At 35.1% G+C, this 19,968-nt stretch overlaps 1 protein-coding gene across 1 annotated transcript in view; it reads right to left on the bottom strand.

The window, feature by feature from the left end:
• The window catches only part of RSRC1 (arginine/serine-rich coiled-coil 1), a 335,473-nt gene that overhangs the window by 51,457 nt on the left and 264,048 nt on the right, over positions 1-19,968 (bottom strand). The window contains exon 7 of the mRNA XM_005864118.2: positions 7,393-7,461. Coding sequence (XP_005864180.1) covers positions 7,393-7,461 — 69 coding nt within the window. The remainder of the gene's footprint in view (positions 1-7,392; positions 7,462-19,968) is intronic.

Here is a 19,968-nt window from a genome sequence, read left to right as displayed (position 1 = left end):
GGTTTCTGGGGTTTTGTTTAGCTTCTATATTTGTTACAATGTTTCAAACTGCAAGCTCAGAGGCCGGCAACGGCAGGTGGGGAACGTTGGAGTCCTCCGTCACTGAAGCAAGCAAGCCTCCTGTTAGCTTCAAGCTGCCTGGCTGCCGGCCACCATCTTGGCTGGCAGATAATTTGCATATCACCCTGGTTAGCCAATGGGAAGGGGAGCGGAGGTATGGCTAATTACCATGTTTCCCTTTTATTAGATAGGATGGGGAAAGTGGATTTAAAGGGTCCACCTTAAAGAGGATGAGAAAACACTAACCCAGTGGCTCTCAACCTTCTGGCCCTTTAAATACAGTTCCTCATGCTGTGACCCAACCATAAAATTATTTTCGTTGCTACTTCATAACTGTAATGTTGCTACTGTTATGAATCGTAATGTAACTATCTGATGTGCAGGATGGTCTTAGGTTACCCGTGTGAAAGGGTCGTTCGACCTCCAAAGGGGTCGCGACCCACAGGTTGAGAACCGCTGCACTAACCCCTATTTGAATATACTGTACTTTTGTTTTCATGTTTATTTTCTGTCTTCCCCCTCTAGAATGTGAGCTCTTTGAGTGCAGGGGCCTCAATTTCCCTTTCACTGCTCTATTCATATGGCTTAGAACAGTGCCCAGAATGTACTTTTTGAATTTATCAAAGTTACTAAAGAAATTCATGCTAAAAGGATGATAATGATACTCTTTTGTGTTGTAATTCTGAGGTATGCAGTACTATGTAGTTCTGAAGTAATTTTTAAATACTATATGCCATTTCCATTTTTAACAATTGTAGGCAGATTTTATCATCTTCTTTCTTTAGAGTCATAGTGAAGTTAAGGGACTTATTCAGTCACAGAGCCAGTAAATGGCAGAGCTGGGATTCTGAACCTCATTCATTTCCTTCAGCTAGAAGAAGCAGGGCTATTTCCACTAGAGTACAATTGACCTTCATACCACAATGGCTTCCCTAGGTTACTCCTAGTATTGTACACCTGTGGGCATTTAATATGTATGTCAGCTTCCTAGTGTTTAATTTATTTCAGAAGTATTTGATTAAAAAAGAAAGTTGTAGCTCTGAGTTTGTTTTGAAATTTGTGAGTGTAGAGCACTGAAAATATTTACACTGTTAAAGAAATGCACAATGGTTGGTCACTGGAGGCCTATTAAGGGTTAAATAGATATCAGCACATCTTTGTTCCATATACGTGAACATCTTATTGAAAATAAGTAAAATGTAATCTAAACTGGTTTCCAAGTCCATACAGAGTACAGCTGAATGCATATGAAGCAAAAACATTATCAATGAGTTATTAAGAAAATAAGGAAGGAGTCTTTCGTTTTTAAAAAGTTAGCTAAAAATGAATTAGTACACATTTATTAGTACACAAGCTTCAAAATTAAGGAATAAATGATATGAAATATGACACAGATGAAACTATGTATGAAAGAAAAGCTGAAACTATTTATGATCAGTTCTTGCAGACTTGGAATCAAGAGGACGGTAAAGGACAAATCACTGCCGAGGGAGTGAGACAGATGGCGAGGCTGAATAACTGAGTACTTGTTGTGGAGTGATTTTTGAGTAAATAAGAACTTGAAAAAAATATGGACTAAAGCAATGCATTCAAACTAAGCAGATTAATTTACTTAAAGAAAACAGCTCTTAACAATGTGTTAAGGCACTATTCAGTCATTTAAAAAATACTGCATTATGAAAAATGTAGGACTATTAAATCTGATACACAGGAACACAAATTTCATAAAGGGATATTTTAAATCTTGGAATAGAACTACCTAATATAGTAAGACAAAGAAGGGATGGGGGTGGGGATACATTTTCATATATTTAAACCTAATAAAGAAATAGTATTACAAAGTTAATATTACAATGGGTAGCCAATTCAGGACAAGACAAAAAGGACGATCCTTACTTCTCTATCTAACCTACTTATGTCAACATGCCAACTAAAACAGTGAATGCCAAATGATAACTCTGCACCTGTTAACTTTACCCTACTAACTTCACTCCAACCTTCTTACAATGGGTCTCCAGAAGGAATAAAGGATAGTTAGAATCCCAAACATTCACCTTCTTCTCTGGTCTTAGGCAGGGAACCACAGTGGAGGCAAAAAAGGGATTGTAACAGTTCTCTCCCGAGTGTGGTTAAGACTTGGTACTCAGTGTGTTTTACAAGTTCTAGGAGAGCCGGGACCTCCGAGAAAGGAACCTGAGAAACTAGATGCTCAGGTCTGGCTCTGGTCCAGGCTCTGAAGGCTGGTGTGGATTTGACAAGTGAGTGACTTACACAGACAGGCCAGTCACTAGGGAGAAAAGCGAACAGAGATTATGAAAAAAGAAAACTGTGCATCTACTGGAGTACCTCACTTGTTGGGTGCCCCAGAAACCCAAGTGAGTCAACCTAATATGGGTACAGATCTCAGGACAAGAAAATAAAGTAAACAAATGCTTAAGAGCTAAAGGGCAAGATCCAGAGAAGAAGGCAAAGGATAGAGGAGACCGAGTTGAATCATATTTATTTGAACACTAATGGTAAAGGTTGTGATTTGTGTAGACTGTTTAAAGAAGGGGAATATGTACTGGAGTCATACTGCCTGGGTGTGGGTACTGGCTTCACCACTTATTAGCTATAGAGCAAGCTATACAAGGATAGGAAACTCCGTACCTTAGTTTCCTATCCTCCCTATAGTACAGAGATAATACAGCACAAACCTCAGAGAGTTCATGAGGATTAAGAGAGTTAAAATATGTAAAGTACTTAGAACACTGCCTGGCACCTGTTTTTCCTTTTAGCTAATGGTACTTTTACCTTCATCTTGGCCAAGGGATTAACAACAACAAAGATAAAATTAAGGCTAATCTATTTTCCCTCTTGTGGATAGGATGTGGCAAAAGGATTGATGAATTTCAATTGAAACAAATGAAACTTGAACTACCTCATATTATGTTCCTATTATCACTGTCCACTGTTGCCTTCATAATTTAGAATGGGTTGCCTAATACTTTTGGAAACAAAAATATTTGAAATAGGAAACTAACAGATGGGCAGAGCTATTGTGAATAAACACAAGGGGAGAAAGAATGAAAAAGCTACTATACTTATGCCACATATAAATTCATATTAGAAATTAAAATGCAAAAAAGACTATTATGCTTATAACTGGATTAAAAACATAATTAGAATGCTTAAATGCATACAATGATATAAAAATAAAATACAGAAAATCTAAAGTTATGCTAAAGCATTTATAATACAAAAATAAATCAAAAGGGTTGAAATGATTGTTAATTTTATGTAGTCTGAACATTTTCAAACACATACAGAGAAAAAAGTGAAAGCAGAACTCAAGTATTTAGTAGGTCAAAGAATAAGAAAGATTTAATACTATTCATTTTTCCTAAAATATAATGTAGAATTAGAAAACAGTGCTTAGTTTTAAAGAAGGAAACTATAAACCTAAACTTTAAATATTCAGTTGACTTTTACTACTAAATAATGTACCCTTTACATAATACAGATAATATGGAAAGAGATAGAGAGTAAATGGTTCAAGAAAGAGGGTCCATTCTAATGTACTGGTGATGTTCAGGACAATCTATTGAGCTGTACAACGACCATGAAAAGCACTCTAAATGGGGATCCACCGTTTAAAGGGTAGAAGGCAAAGTAGTTACCCTGGACAAGTTTTGGTGAGTAGCCTGACTTTGATCTTGGATACAATACTTGCAAATATAATTATGATATGGATTTAAGAACATTCAAAGAAAAGGGTTGCATAATAGATTGTATTTGAAAGGCACAGATCTTGCTGTACTAAAATAGTAGCTCTTTTGAGATAACAGAGAGTGGATAAACGGAGCTGGGTAGATAACATCTATCTACATTTTAACAATGCTTTCAATCCTGGCTGTATATTAGCATACTGAGAAATTAAGAGATGAACTGTATTAATGATATGATAGCGTGAATTACTAGTGGCTTATAGATTGGAAATTAAAGATTATTATTCTTTCAGATACAGAAATATATACACATACACATATAGATTAGCTCAGATTTTAATTGCAGCTAGGTTAATTATAGAAGGAAAATAAATGTAGTTTATACATTAATCATTTTCAGAAAGATCAACTTGATAGCATTCAAGCCTCTAGGCAACCGATAAGAAAAAATTTTGAAAGCAAACAACAACAACAACAAAGAATGTAGCCAGTGCCCTCACTGGTTTAGCTCAGTGGATATAGAGCAGGGGTCCTCAAACTACGGCCCGCCGGGTGTTTTTGCCGCTGCTGTGTGCATAGGAATTTGTTCATAGTTTTTTTTTTAAACTATAGTCCGGCCCTCCAACGGTCTGAGGGACAGTGAACTGGCCCCGTTTAAAAAGTTTGAGGACCCCTGATATAGAGCGTCGGCTTGCCGACTGAAGGGTCCCAGGTTTGATTCTGGTCAAGGGCATGTACCTTGGTTGTGGGGCACATCCCCAGTAGGGGGTGTGCAGGAGGCAGCTGATCGATGTTTCTCTCTCACCGATGTTTCTAACTCTCTATCTCTCTCCCTTCCTCTCTGTAAAAATATCAATAAAATATATTTTAAAAAAAAGAATGTAGCCAGTGATTTACTTTTTCTTTTACCTACAAAGTATAAGCAAAGGAAAACTATTGAATGAAACACATATTTTATCTTTTAAAATTATTGTCATGTTATTTTACCAGAATTTTCCTTCAACATTTGTAGTACTAATTTTCTTATGTTTTTTGTATGCACAGAAAATTCAGTGAGCTCAGATAAAGACTTGATAAATTCATACTAGCAAACATTGATAGTATTTTGAAATTCACTGGTTTCTTTTTGAATGGCTGTAATTCTTTTGAGAAATAGACTAAGTGAGTGAGGTCCTGTCTTAGAAAAGGGACATAACAGAGTTGGGTTACACTCTCAACCAGGTTATTTGGAATAAACTACAAGCTCAAGATAATTTATATAAGCATGGATTTAAAGAATGAAGAGTGAACTGATCATTTATTCATTCATGCAATAAACAAGAAACTGAGTATCTACTATGTGCTAGGCATTGTGGATACTAAATCCTATATAATCCTAAAGTCCACACTAGTTAGGATAAAGAGACTTGAAACAGCTATGATTGGAGGATGTGCTTTTTCAATAACTCTCAGATGACAGACTAAGAGCAAGGTCTGTATGACTTAGTGAAAGTCTATGTGAAAAAATACTTTCAAAAGAATTAAAATACAACATTCAAGTATTTCCAATTACTGTACTTAAAAAAGCCTTAACAAAATATCCTTTTAAAGATTGAACTAATTTAATGAAAAAAAAGAGACTATTAGAAATATCAATGTCACCATTAAAACTTTGTTAGATTTCTTTGCATAAATGAGGGATTTTGAAGTGTTTGAAACGTTTCTTTCACTAGGGCATGTGTTCATATATATATTTCAAAATAATCACAGTACCATCCTTTTCCAACTGATTATAACTCCAATTAAGATTTGAATTAATGGGATTAGACTAATAACTACTGAAAGATATATTCACTATGTTGGTTGGTAATAAGTACCACACTTGTAATTTACAGTACCACAGTGTTTTATAAGGGCTATTATGTTATTAGTTAGTTTCATTGATCAGAATACCACATATTATTGGAGCACTCAAATATTCTAATTTTCTTGGACTATTTTGCATCTAGTAGTATATCTATTTGTACTATGGGTGACCATAAGCATAACTGAAAACAGATAGATTGCTTCCACTAACAGTGTCAAAATGTACACTCAGCAAGTCAAAAGAAGAGTTTTCTACTTAGGATTTTTGCCATTGGAATTCACTTGTTTTCTAAACCATAAAATTAGTTGATCTAGGACAAGAACATAAAGCCACGACTTATGGGGGTCAAATAAGATAAGAATACTGCACATTTATATATATAAAATAGTCCACATGTAGTTTGAATCTACTTATTTGTTGGGTTCTGCCACTTAAATCTACACAGATTGGTTATGTTATCTTCTTCCTTTTTTTGATTTGTTGATTTGCTTTTGGGGCATGGCTCTCATGGAATACTGCTTTTAATCATTCTAACCCATCATACTCAAACATTTTAGGTTTTATTGGTTCTCAGCTCACATTTGAAAGTTGGGAATTAAAAAATGTTTCTGGCATAATACAAAAAGATATGTATTATGGCAAAAATTTCAATTTTCAGATTTAGAAATGGCACTCAAAGCCAATATTCAAAACACATTATCAGGCTTCAACTTCTTGAAAGCTCACAGAGGAAATAGTTACTCTGCTAATTAGCCAGTAAAGAGACATGATTGCAGTCCAAGTGAATCAACTTAACTCACAGGGAAAGCGTTGCCTGGATCTTGCTTTAAGCACTGTAATTTAGAACAGTTATCTATAAAGCCTATGTGAAGAAAAGAACGCAACATTTTCACTTACATAAGTCACAGCAAACTAAAGGGGAAATAAAAATTTTTAGGGGAGATAAAAATGAGTTAGATTTCTTTGCATAGTACCTTTGGATGGTGATTTCAATATAATTAAAAGAAAATATTTAATCTAAAAAACTATGACACGAATTTCTTAATTTGTACTATGACTATTTCTGACATTTCATAAATTTATTGTTTCCTCTTAAGAGCTTTTCTATTTAAAGTGTTTTTTTGTTTGTTTGTTTGTTTGTTTGTCATGGGGACTTTTCTTCATCACTGGCAAAACATCAAAACGTACAGATAAGTTTGATCCATTTCTATGACTGGTTTTGATGATTTGTTAAGTATAAATATAAAAGTCAGAAGGAAACAAGCCAACACCAGCTCTACTTTATAACTTTATATCTTCCTAGTTTCCCCAGAATATATATTAGGACGCTAATAAACTAACATTTATGTTAACAAACAATAATTAGTGTCTAAGATATTGAGTATAGTGTGATATTGTGTCATAGTTTAGGCTCATGCAGTAGCATGAGGTACTCCTAATTTCATTAAATTTTATGGTTTATTCTTTTTTTTTAAAACATATTTTTATTGATTTCAGAGAGGAAGGGAGAGGGAGAGACAGATAGAAACATCAATGATGAGAGAGAATCATTGACTGGCTGCCTCCTGCTCGCCCCCTACTGGGAATCGAGCCTGCAACCCAGGCATGTGCCCTTGACTGGGATCGAACCCAAGACCCTTCAGTCAGCAGGCCAATGCTCTATCCACTGAGCCAAACCAGCTAGGGCGGTTTATTCTTAAATAAATGAAGAAAAACATGCCCAGTAGCGATCCCTCATTATAATGAATGCTTCAACACAAAATGAACATATGCCTTTACCTTCCTCCTTTCTTCTCTTTGCTTCTTCTTCATTTCTTTCTTTGGCTTTCAATGCTTCATCAGCTTTTGCTGAAATAAAAACAATAAAATTTCTGCACTTATTTTATGTCTGTATCATAAGTGAAAATATTGGGGAAAGGGAAAAAAAATTCCTTATATATTTTTTGTGAAGTTGTCAGAAGAAAACAACAAGCGGGCTGAAAATCTGAAATACACCATTTACAAAACTTATTCAGAATTTTAGAATATTTATTTCAAAACTTTGAAGCTTAGTTCAAGCTAATTTCTGTACAAAAAGGCAAATGAATTTAAGCAGCATAAGTTTAAACAATGGCATATGAACTGGGGAAAGCTTTTGGTCATCTGATTTGTCAGTACAGTGCGTCTGTTTTAAACTTCAGAGAAAAATTCTTAAGCTACAATTCACATTTTAAATATGAGAAGCTTACAATATCTTTGGAACAGTATCAAATTAGGTAGCATATTATTTTTTTCCCCATTGCATATCATAGTAGCAGTTCTTTATTCATGTTATGACAGCATTTGGTAAAAAGAATCTTTTTCCCTCTAGAAACCTCTTCCCTTATTACTTAATTATCTACTAGTTGCTCAACTGCAGGGGTTTTCAAACACTTTACTACAGATGTTAAAGAAGATTAAAAATATACAGCACAGTAACAAGGGACTATCAATATACTCTGTAAATTAATTAAATTTCTGTTCTAGCACATCATTTATTCCAAAGCATTAACGTCTCAAAGGAGCGATTCTCCTTTATTGCCGTCTCACTGCCTGATGAGTGAACTAAGTGAAAATAAGTCTCTAATAGCATTATAGTTGATGAAATATTAAGTTAAAAAAGTATTGCCTTGTCAAAAGAAAAAGAATCAAACTGTGCCAGCATTAAACTTTGGATGAGCCTTTATTATAATAATAACAGTAATGTAAACTGTGATTTAAAAAATAAACACACTTGCTCTTCAGTTTTTGCTGCATATCTTTTTCCTATGCAAAATCAACATATCCTTCAGAAGTATAAAACCTGGCTTAAAGGGGGAATTTAAAGAAAATACACATCACATACATAACTATTTTTCTTCAAAGTTTATTTTTCTTCACCATTAATATCGACACTTTCTTAAAATATAAAACTTATATAATGGTGTTGTGAAGTGCTATATCCAATTACACAGACATCTGTTTCCATTTACAAGCTTTAATACATACTTAGGCTGCATTTAAAGTCATGAAATATTAAAACTTTTATGCCACTCTGTATCACTGCAAGAATCTATTAAATTAGATAATAAAAACAAACCACCAGTAACTCTAAAGACTTTTACTTCATTTACACTTTATTCTCCCTAGTAGAAGGACAAGGATAATAGAAATTCCATTTAAATTCAATTTTGGTTATATGTGTAATTGTAGATATACCCCTTGAGTCATGTAAAATGCTCAGCTTATGTTTCTTTCAAATTATCCCGCTCAGATTCACATTCTACTCCTTACAACCATCTTCAATATGTATTAGCGGAGCTCATTAAACTGAAATTTAATAATGCAAACATCAGGTGGATTTCAAGAACCTCCATTAACAATGTAAGATGGATTGCTTATATATAGCTCTTGGGCCAACTGGGCACAATTTAAATTCAATAAACTACCCTGCCTAAATCTGATTTATCTATTTCACTATGCCGGTTTGTCCTTTCTCACTGATTTGTTGTTATACATGGACAATTCATTGGAATATTGTTTTAGATGTTTTTTTTAAAACTGCAAATGGCTCTTGTGCTGTGGTTAAATATTTTATGTAATTGAACTTCATGCTGTCAATCAAGATTCCCAAGTATGTGCATATGTGTATGTTTATATAAATAACTTTGAATTATATCAAAATTGCATAGGTAATTAATTTAAAAAGCACACATTTGAGAATTTTATTAATAATCAGTGCGTTTTCTACAAAGAATCTAAATAAATTCATTTGAGGAAAATTTATTTATTCAAATAGAGACATTAGGATAAACTCATTGATTATTAAGGGACTTGGGAAGAAACATCTTTTTCTTTATGTCTGCTTTATTATATTATTATTTAAATGGGATTAGGAACAAATGTATGGTCATTCATACATGATTTAGTTTATCGTAATTTTTTTAATATTCTCTAAAAGGCGGCAATCCCATTTTATAAATGATGATACTAATCTCATTAGATGAACCAAAAAAATGATACTAAAGTGGTAAGACCTATCTTTTTTTATTTTTATGATTCCTGATCATTCCCTTTGGATTTTACATTTACCAAAAGTACTTACATCTTCCACTAACCTTGTTCACAACTTCCAATCCCTTGGCTCTTCCAACCCACCCCCACCCCCAGGCTAATAGTACCCTCTGGGATTTGCTTCTTTCCCTGGCCCAAGGCAACCATTTCACTTCCATGTTCATAACGCCCTTATTTTCCTGATACCTTTGTTGTTTTGCCAAGCTGTTACCAATACATCTGACCAATTTTTCCTATTTTTGCTGCAGAGGCAGCTTACAAAATGGTATATAAATGTTACTGCTTTTACCAATGATTTAGAAATTAACATGGATCCTTCCTTGTTGTTCCTCCTTAGTCAGCACCCCTGGTTGGTTTACATGCTCATTTCCTACAATTTATAATGCTTTCTTTACTACAAGTGCCAGTAACCTCATACCAGCTCCCCCAAGTCACTAATTTTTTTTCAGCCTCACACCCATTCACCTCTATATCTTAATCAACCCTTACTTCTTTTTTGCCTTGAATGGAAAGTAAACCATTCTCCTGTGCTTTAGAATCTATTCCTTTCCATTTCCTTTAGGGTTCTTTCTGCCTCTTAAGATTCACTCACTCTTGTCTATGCTTAGACTATAAATACATTCAAGGCTCACAAATCCTGTACAATATTAACTCTTCTTTCAAACAAGTTACTGCCTCTTCTTGTTTCCAAACAGACTTTGTCCTCACAGCTTTTGCCAGAGGCCCTAAAAACTCTGCAATTGCCAAATTTAATAGTTACCTCAGTTTTATCCTGTTACAGTCTCTCCTTTAAAAAACAACAACAGCTAACCAGCCACATCTTTATCAAATCCAAACTCTTTAGATGCCATCTAAAGCCCCTCTCAGTCTGACTTCAATGTAACTTCCAGCTTCATCACTCACCACTCTTCTTTCATTACTTCAAGGATACATGGCCTTGCTGGGCCATCCTGCCTTTTGTTAGTATTATCATGCCTTTGTTCTTACTGGGGTCCCTACCTCACTTTTTCACTGAGAAAATTTCACCAGAAAGTTTTAGTTCAAATGGCATGCTCTTCTTTGAAACCTTCGCTGATCAATGCCCTATGTCCCCAAGTGGATCTGACTGCTCCCTCCTTGCTTCGTAGGCACTTCAATACCTTCCTTATGAAATGTTTATACTTTATTCCTTCATTACAGAAATATCCATCTCCTTGAGAGCTGAGCACATTAGTATAAGTGACAGAAATTGTTAGTATTCTCTTTTTCATGAGTGTTTAGCCAGACTACATGTTCTTATCTCCTTGAAGTTAAGTGGGGCTATTTACTGAGTTCAATCCAATGGAATATGTGATGGGTATCATGTTTCCATACCTGGCTTATAAAAAACTCCCATGTAATCCTCATTTTCTTTCCCCATTCATTGGCTGAACAGCAGACCTACGGATGGTGAACCACAAGATAAAAGAAATCTGGGCCACTGAATTTCTACAAGGAACAGAAATGCTTTCCTGATAACTTGTCTTATACAAAATATATTTTTATTGTTTTAAGATGCTGAAATTTGGGGGTTAACAGTTAGTGTTCAATGAATATTTCCTAAACAAGTGAATAAAAAGGACTTTGAAAGTTAACACAAATATTATGTTGTTCCTTCTAAAGTGAAGTCTCCTTTCAGAAAAGAAGCCTCCTATGGCCATTTCATTTGAATGATGGAGATTAGAAGACCAGCTGTAGAGGTGATGTGGGGTGAAGTAGGGGACTATTCAGTATGTGGTGTCAAGGGCATATTATGAGAACTTATTCTTATCTTTACTGACTTTACTTAAAAATTCCACAGATATAGGACTTTTTAGATTATTTTGGCTGTTTGCTTAAGTCAGATTTTAAATAATTCAGGGAAGAACTTTACATGCCCTATGAGAGAAAATCAATTAGGTCAAGAATTGGAAAAAATAAAAAGGACTGACAAGGTATTCAATGCATCCCCTACTTTCAGAAAGGACTGTATTAATATTCCCAGAGAAGATCTTTTAATAAGGGTTTAACTTTTCTCCTCTGCGGAAATCTCATCTGGAAATTCTTTTCCATATGGAGCCCAATGTCTGAAATTGTACCAACATGAATAGACCAGAAATGTTGAGAAATTCTTAAAAAATAGCAAGCATACAGGTTCAAATCTATGGAAAAAATGGTTAGAAGAAATCACAGCCCAATCATATTCAGAAGACTTACACAGATATGGGAGAAACTCCAAAGGCACTTCAATTTTAGAGTCAGTAGAAACCAAGCACAGGAGGTAGGCCTGCCTGGGGCAAATGTTAAATAGGGAATTATGAATGGAGCAGCTGAACAATGGCACCTCCCTTGCAGGGTAAATAGGGTATAGCTATTACTGGAACACAGGTTAAAGCAGTGTGTGTAGGAGGTACTAAACCCAGTGAGGCAAGGGCTGGTCACTACAAATGCCTAAAGGACTGACAAGCTACTAATGTGTTCTTACTAGCAACACACCTTGTCTCCTGATACGATCAATGGAACTGGGTATAATGAGTTGAAATGGCAGGACTACAGGGACCGTCAAGTATAAAAATGAACAGCCAACCTAGAATTACCAGACATTCAAGGAAAACCAACCCTATGAGAGACAAAACACAAACACAAACAATAACACTCTACTAGAACAACAAAGCAGAGGAATGAGAGTCGACAAAGCAAACAGAATTTTTTAGACTCAGTGTAAATGCCTTTAAAAGTGATTTAATAAGATATTAACTGCACCTTGAAAATTAAATTGCGATCATCAATATAGAATTCCATAAATGAACTGAAGAGCAGGAGAAATAGAGTTGAATATTAAATGCATGTGTTGGAATATCCTATTAAGGAATTTTCTCTGAATATAGTGAAAAAGAACAATGAGATTCACATACAGGAGAAAAGTTAAGAGACAAGATCATCATCATCATCATCATTAAAGTTAACATTTACTGTAGCCTTACTATATATGCCTTTGTGTTTGTACATGTGTGTGTAATTCACTTAATTCTCAAATTGGCTCTATCCCCCATTTTTATAGATGAGGAAACGGCAGCACAGAAGTAAAATAACTTTTTCAAGGTCACTGAGTTAGAAGAAAAAGAAAGATCCACATGTTCCAACATCTGTCTAAGAAGATATTGTGAAATACTATAAGGCCATTAAAGAATGAGATAGGCCCTGACCGGTTTGGCTCAGCGGATAGATCGTCGGCCTGCTGACTGAAGGGTCCCAGGTTCGATTCCAGTCAAGAGCATGTACCTTGGTTGCGGGCACATCCCCAGTAGGAGGTGTGCAAGAGGCAGCTGATCGATGTTTCTCTCTCATCCATGTTTCTAACTCTCTATCCCTCTCCCTTCCTCTCTGTAAAAAATCAATAAAATATATTTAAAAAAAAAGAATGAGATAGACTTGCATGTATTGATAATATGGAAAGATCTTCATCACAAATATTAAGTAAAAAAACAAACCCAGGTTGAATAACAATATACAGGATGACCTCATTTGGTAACGAAAACAAAACAAAGTACATGAGCACATATGTAAATGCCTATGAAGCAAACAGGAAATCTGTATGGAAAAGTCCCAATTTACCTGCCCATGTGCAGAGATTTCTACCCAATCCAACAAGTGTGCTCTTTACTTTATTATATTACCTTCATTAAAAAATATATACATATTCTAATATTAAAACTAAAAAGTTAAGAAAATCATTCTCTTGAGATATTAAAACCTTATAATGCTCTAATATAAATTTTGGAGCCTAGAGAAATGTTCTAATAGACTATAAATAGAAACATCTAGCAAAAATGTGTATTTCTCCTTATTTCAGTTTATTATAATAACAGTGCTTTTCACATTAACACTATAAAAAGTGATCAAGATACTTGGGTATTTCACGGCATTGCTGTGTCAAAATATTTTAGGCAATGAATGTAAAGCAGCATGATTTGTAATCAGAACACTAGTATTGTATCCAGCCCTGCCCATCCTGTCCTGCACATATGTGTGGACTTTATTGGATCAGACATCCAAATACATTTGAGAAAATTTTCTGATATTTTACTCTTTCCTGCATAGTGAAACATGTTTATTCAGTTTAAATGTTGTCATATGCTTTAAAAAAATGAGTGTGAGTAAAAATGATATAATACAGTGGGGCCTTGACTTACGAGTTTAATTCGTTCCGAGACCAAGCTCGTTAAGGAGCTCGTTAAGGAGCTCGTTAACTCAAATTACTCTATCAACTCAATGCAAAAAATCAGCCGAGAGACAGCTGGTATCTCAAAAAACTCGTTAGTCGGGACACTTGTAAGTCAAGGCCCCACTGTATAAAGTGTCATTTTCCAAATAATTCTAAATATGAGTATTTTGTCCAGATAAGTTATCACTGTTTATATTTTACTAGAGGCCCAGTGCATGAAATGTGTGCATGGGGGGCGGGTCGGTCCCCTCAGCCCAGCCTACACCCTTTCCAATCCAGGACCCCTTGGGGGATGTCCGACTGCCAGTTTAGGCCGGCAGTCGGACATCCCTCTCACAATCCTGGACTGCTGACTCCTAATTGCTCACCTGCCTGCCTGCCTGGTTGCCCCTAACTGCCCCCCCTCTGCTGGCCTGATCACCACTCGGTCGTCCCCAACTGCTCCCCTCTGCTGGCCAGGTTGCCCCTAACTGCCCCCCCTCCCCACCAGCCTTGTTGCCCTCAACTGCACCCCCCTGCCAGCCTGGTCACCCCTATCTGCTCCCCCTACCAGCCTAGTTGCCCCTCATGGCCCCCCTGCTGGCTCGGTTGTCCCATGCAGCTTGCTGTTCAGTCGTTTGGTTGTCCCTCACTAACCCCCCTGCCAGCCTGGTCATAGGCAGCCATCTTGTGAGGGTGTTAGGGTTAATTTGCATATTACCTCTTTATTATATAGAAGGACTGATGAAGAAATAAAAGCCCAAGAAAGTTAAAATATTGGTTAAAAGTCAGAATGGCCAAGATACAGAGCCTGTAAATTATAGCTTAATGCTTTTTTAAATGACTAGTTCTTATCTATTCATTCACTTGGAAGCAAACAGTCACCAAAATTAGACAACACTAAACTTTTATTAGTTTAGAAACAGTTAAGAATGGCTTTCAGAGAGAAAAAAAATTGTAATTAATATTAAAAATGTTATGTTGCAACAGCATGGATGGAACTGGAGAGCATTATGCTAAGTGAAATAAGCCAGTCAGAGAAAGATAAATATCACATGATCTCACTCATTTATGGAATATAATGAACATAAACTGATGAACAAAAACAGATCCAGAGACAGAGAAGCATCGATCAGACCGTCAAACCTCAGAGGGGAGGAAAGGGAGGGGGGGGGTAAGGGAGAGAGATCAACCAAAAGACTTGTATGCATGCATATAAGCCTAACCAATGGACACAGACAAGAGGGGGGTGAGGGCATGAGTTGGGGGGGATGGAGGGGCAATGGGGGGATAAGGACACATATGTAATACCTTAATCAATAAAGAAATAAAAATAAAAATAAAAATGTTATGTTAAAAAATAATCCTAATTGGCCATGGTTTTTAAGGTTTTCTCAGATATTTTTGCTGGGTTTTACCTATAGCTCTTACACTTATCTAGACCTCAGTATAGTTGATAACCTCAAAACTCACTGTTCAGCAGTACCAAATTCATTTAAAAATTTACATATGGACATAGCTGCTGTTCCTGCACATTTAAAGACTATATAACTATGGTCATAATATTAGCTTCCCCTGCCCCACCTCTACCTCCTTCTTTGCACACACAGCATAGAAACCTCCTTCTTTGCACACACAGTATAGAAGTGAGATTGATTAATTATAAGTTCTTATTTCTTACCAACCTCTACCATTAATAAATATTAGCAATACAAATGTACACGTAGAAACATTTAGTCATGTCAATATATGAAATAATTATTCTTAATTTGCCTCAAGCACCATAAAGGGTCAATAGTAACTGTAACTGAAAAACTATTTACAAACATGAAATTGTAATTATTTCACAGCCACTGGGGGAAACAAGAAAGCCACTGTTCATTATCAATAAATGTTCTTATTTTTTGCTAGATCACCTTGAAAACAAGCTCTTTTTCATTAGTTCCTTCATCTATTTAAAAAACAGATAAAATGTAGGCCAGAGAAAATTCTCCAGCAGAATACTATACCCAAATTACTGAGGGTTGAGAGATTATTCTGAGGGTTGAAAGTAAGTTCAGGAAAAGTAAAAACAAAGAAACACATGTATAAAGATACTTTGAAAGTGATGACGGAAGAGGATACAGTCAGGACTAGGAGGAGTGATACCTGAGCTGCCTCTTCTAGGGTAACTGTTAGTCAGGAGGGGGCAGGCCAATCATTTGGTTCATGAAGTCTCAATGAACCAGCTCAATTACATTTTGTGCTTATTTTATGGGTACAAGCTAGTCCATATGGGCCTTGGAATAAGCATTAATAGAAAGCCAGGAGGTATGCTTTCACAGAATTCAAGGGACATTTGCCCAGGCACAGCGCTATGTCCCCAAAGGGTGCTATTTAATGCCAGGGACATCCTATCAATTAAAAAAGACCACAAGTCAAGGATGAAGTTGCAGCACAAATCTGTGAATACTAATTCCTCACAAATCCATGAATACTATTTCTTCCATTTAAATAAGGTTCCACAGTAGATAAGAATGGGCAAAAGAACGCTGATTCCTCCCAGGTGGAACGCAATACTGATTTAAAGCTCTCAGATAGTCCATGGTTAAAAAAAACCTATTTGACTTAGTTTTGTCTGTTTTTCCCAATTTGTTTACCAATGAACCATTCTTTTCCTATAATATAAATAAAGAATACACTTTGAGAAATTTTAATCTAGTCTAATGCTTTCACCAACTTATTTTAATATTCTCCCTAACTTGGATTCTAAGAGATATAAAGATATTTCATCATTTAAAATTTTTTCTTTAAAAAGAAATACTCCCACTTGGATATCTGAAGATAAGAACTATTACATGTCCAAAGCACAATTATTCTGAAGTCTAGAAATACTTTTGTAGCAATTCATGCTTTAAGTTATATGTAACTCTTAAGATCATTTACATTTATTTCTGCAATTATTTAAATAGTAATAAATGGTGCATTTGTTGAAAATTGTGGATTCAGTGAGAATGACAAACGGAAAACCACAAAATGATACAGTATCTTTTCTTTAAACTATTTTTATTGTTGACACTATTACATATGACCCACGCCCCCACCCGCCCCTTTGCCCATCTCCGTATGGTATCTTTTAATTATTTCCTACTTTTTTTTAGCACCAATAGGGGAGTATAAATATTTGAAACATATTAATTTGCTTTGTTTGTTTTTACATAAGATTCCCTTTTATATACCCTGTAGCAGTTCCCAAAGTAATAGTTTTTCTTTCACTATATCCTATGTCATGTCGTCCAGATTTTCTCTTAATTCTTATATCCCCAATGTAGGCTTAAAGGTTACCCCAATGTGCAAGGATTTACTTTATGTGCCTTTCTTTTTATTCTGTTGGAAAACTTTCTGTCATTTATTAGAAAAGCTGTCTGACAATGTCATTGCTGACTGACACACAAGTATGTCCAACAGACATGCTGGTCTAATGCAGCTGTCCGCAGACTATCCTAATGCTCTTCACTTGAATAGACATTTTTATTCCCAGTGCTCCTGCTGGATTCCATGAGGGTTCCAATGACAAGAAAGGAATCAAATAGGTCTAATTACCATTTAAGATGAAAAAGTGGAGAGCGAATAGTTTAAAAAAAAATAAAAAAAAATGCTGTATGTAGCCTTCTGACCAAGCTTATATTTCTCTTCTCTAGTTGTGTTGATGCCTGATGCTTACCCAGCTTCCCATTCTATAACATGAATAAACTGCTTAGCCACAGTAATTAGGATGTCATTTGCTAAAATCTAAGAAGGAAAGTTGAAAACAATGAAAATCCAATAATAATGACATGGAGATACAGAACTGCTGTGATGTCTAGTCTCTCAATGAAAAGCAGTACTAGATTTTTCCCCCCCCTTTTTACAGAATGCTGATATGGAAAATAAAAATAACTTCATCATTCTGTGTTCCTTTGACTTATTGCACATCCATCAACTGGATGTCAGTTTGAAGTCAGCTGGCCACCATTATAACCCCATTCCAAGAAAGATGTTTCAGCATTTCAGGAAAACTCTGGGGTTTGGAGCTACAGAATTACACCCTTTGAGAGGAATTATACCCTAGACTCTACTCAGTGATTTGTAATGCTTACTCTTTTTAGTAACTCCAAACACCCTATCAATACATATTTTTAATGAGTAACTAAAGGTAAGTGATTCTTTTAAATATAAGAACCAAGTCCAGAAATGGCAATGTTTGACTGCAGTATGTCAGAAATAAGGATAAGATGCAATTGTTTTTCATATCAAATAAATTATGCTATATTTGTTTCCCTAATTTTTATTATGTTCTTACATTACAAAGGGTGTTTCTTTTTAAAAAAATAGAATTATATATTTTTATTTATATCTTTGTTTTCATGGCGTCAATTCCTAAAGGGAAACGAACTTATGCAAACCTACTATGTGTTAGTCACTGTGCTAAGTATTTTAAGATACAGTTATTTCATATAATCTTCAAAAGTTTCATAGAGGCTTAATAATTTGCTCAATAAATGGGTGAGTCAAGAATTATAACACATGTGTATGCTCTTTTCATTACACTATAATGTCTTTTTAAAAACAGTGTGGGAATAACTTGTATAAAAAATCTAATTCTACTAGAGCTTCTAAATGAAAGATAATTTATCTTTTTTTAGTCAAAGTTTAATTATTAAGTCAGAAAGGTCATGTATGAAATAGTATTGTAAAATAAGTATGAAAGCAAATAATTTGATGTGAAATTGCCATGCTCTTGAAAAATACTCTGAAGTTGTTTTCTTTCAGGAATACGAAATGCTCAGTATTTAAGTGCATGCCATGATTTTGGTTGCCTCAACTTGAGAGACTCATCATTTAAGTCTGAGGCCAATAGCTGGATTGCAGTGCTTTAATACATACATCTCTATACTAAAAATGCTAACACCTCTGAGAAAATGCAGACTTCCACTGCTGAGTCCACAAATTTTCCCCAAAGGAGCTTTATGCCATGCCCTGATTTAATCGTGTTAAAAGTATATTTTAAATGCACCTTTTATATACCACATTCTGATAGAGGGAGTTGTATCATGGCCCTACTAACTGGAATGCCCCTACTATGCTAAAGAGTACTGCAAATATAATTCAAAATTAATAATGCCAGCTTGTTAGATGACAACTTGAGGCACCCTGGAGGTGTGACCTGGTTTTGGAATGATCTTTGAGATTTCTACTCCCCCAGGTCTGTGAAAATTAGGCACATAATGAAACTGTTGCATTTACTCTCCAGGGTGAACTGTAAACTGGACCAATGTATGACCTTTTACTAGCCTATTAATGAAAAGGCATGTTCTTTTCTCTCATATGATAGTTGAATTAAACAATAGCAGTGGCAGCTTAAGGTAGAAGAGATAAGGAAAAAAATGGTATCAATTAAAAATCATAGTCATGATCTACACCAATGCTCAGAATTCAGTCCCAAACAAAAATAACTGAATACAGACAAGTTGAATATCACAGAAATAATAAACCAGAACTTTTTTGGATTAGAAATTAATAAGAAAGGTAAGAAATACAGGGTGGAGCAAAAGTAGGTTTACAGTTGTGAGTATGTGAAACTCCTATTATTCTTGTATTATTATTTATTAATTATTGTATTGTTTTCCATATGAGCAACTTTAAAACGATTTTTACCCCACCCTGTATGTAAGAAATTTAAGGTCTATGTAAGAAATTTCAAAAACATGTCTTTCTATTATAGGTGAATTTTTATTAGCAAGTCCATGTACTTCATTAATAAAGCATACTATATATAAAATATGTGTCTTAAGTATCCTTTAAGTTATTTTGAAGATTAAAAAGACATTTATATCTACATATTTTTATAGGCAACACAAGGTAAATATATCAGAAGAAATGCATATATTTAAATTCTATATGGCAGTTTTGAAACAAGAGAAATATTTCCAACAATTCACAGTATGAAGGCGAAATCAAAGAAAATAATATAATAAAGATCTTAGTTACAGTCACTCTATCAAGCTATGATGATAAGAATTTGTCCTCAAAACTGGAACACAGTACCCATCAGTTCTGCAGAC

The sequence above is a fragment of the Myotis brandtii genome, unplaced genomic scaffold (assembly GCF_000412655.1).
Source record: "Myotis brandtii unplaced genomic scaffold, ASM41265v1 scaffold186, whole genome shotgun sequence".
NCBI lineage: Eukaryota > Metazoa > Chordata > Mammalia > Chiroptera > Vespertilionidae > Myotis > Myotis brandtii.
Note: the sequence above shows the minus strand (reverse complement) of the source record. Positions and strands in the feature narration are given on the sequence as shown.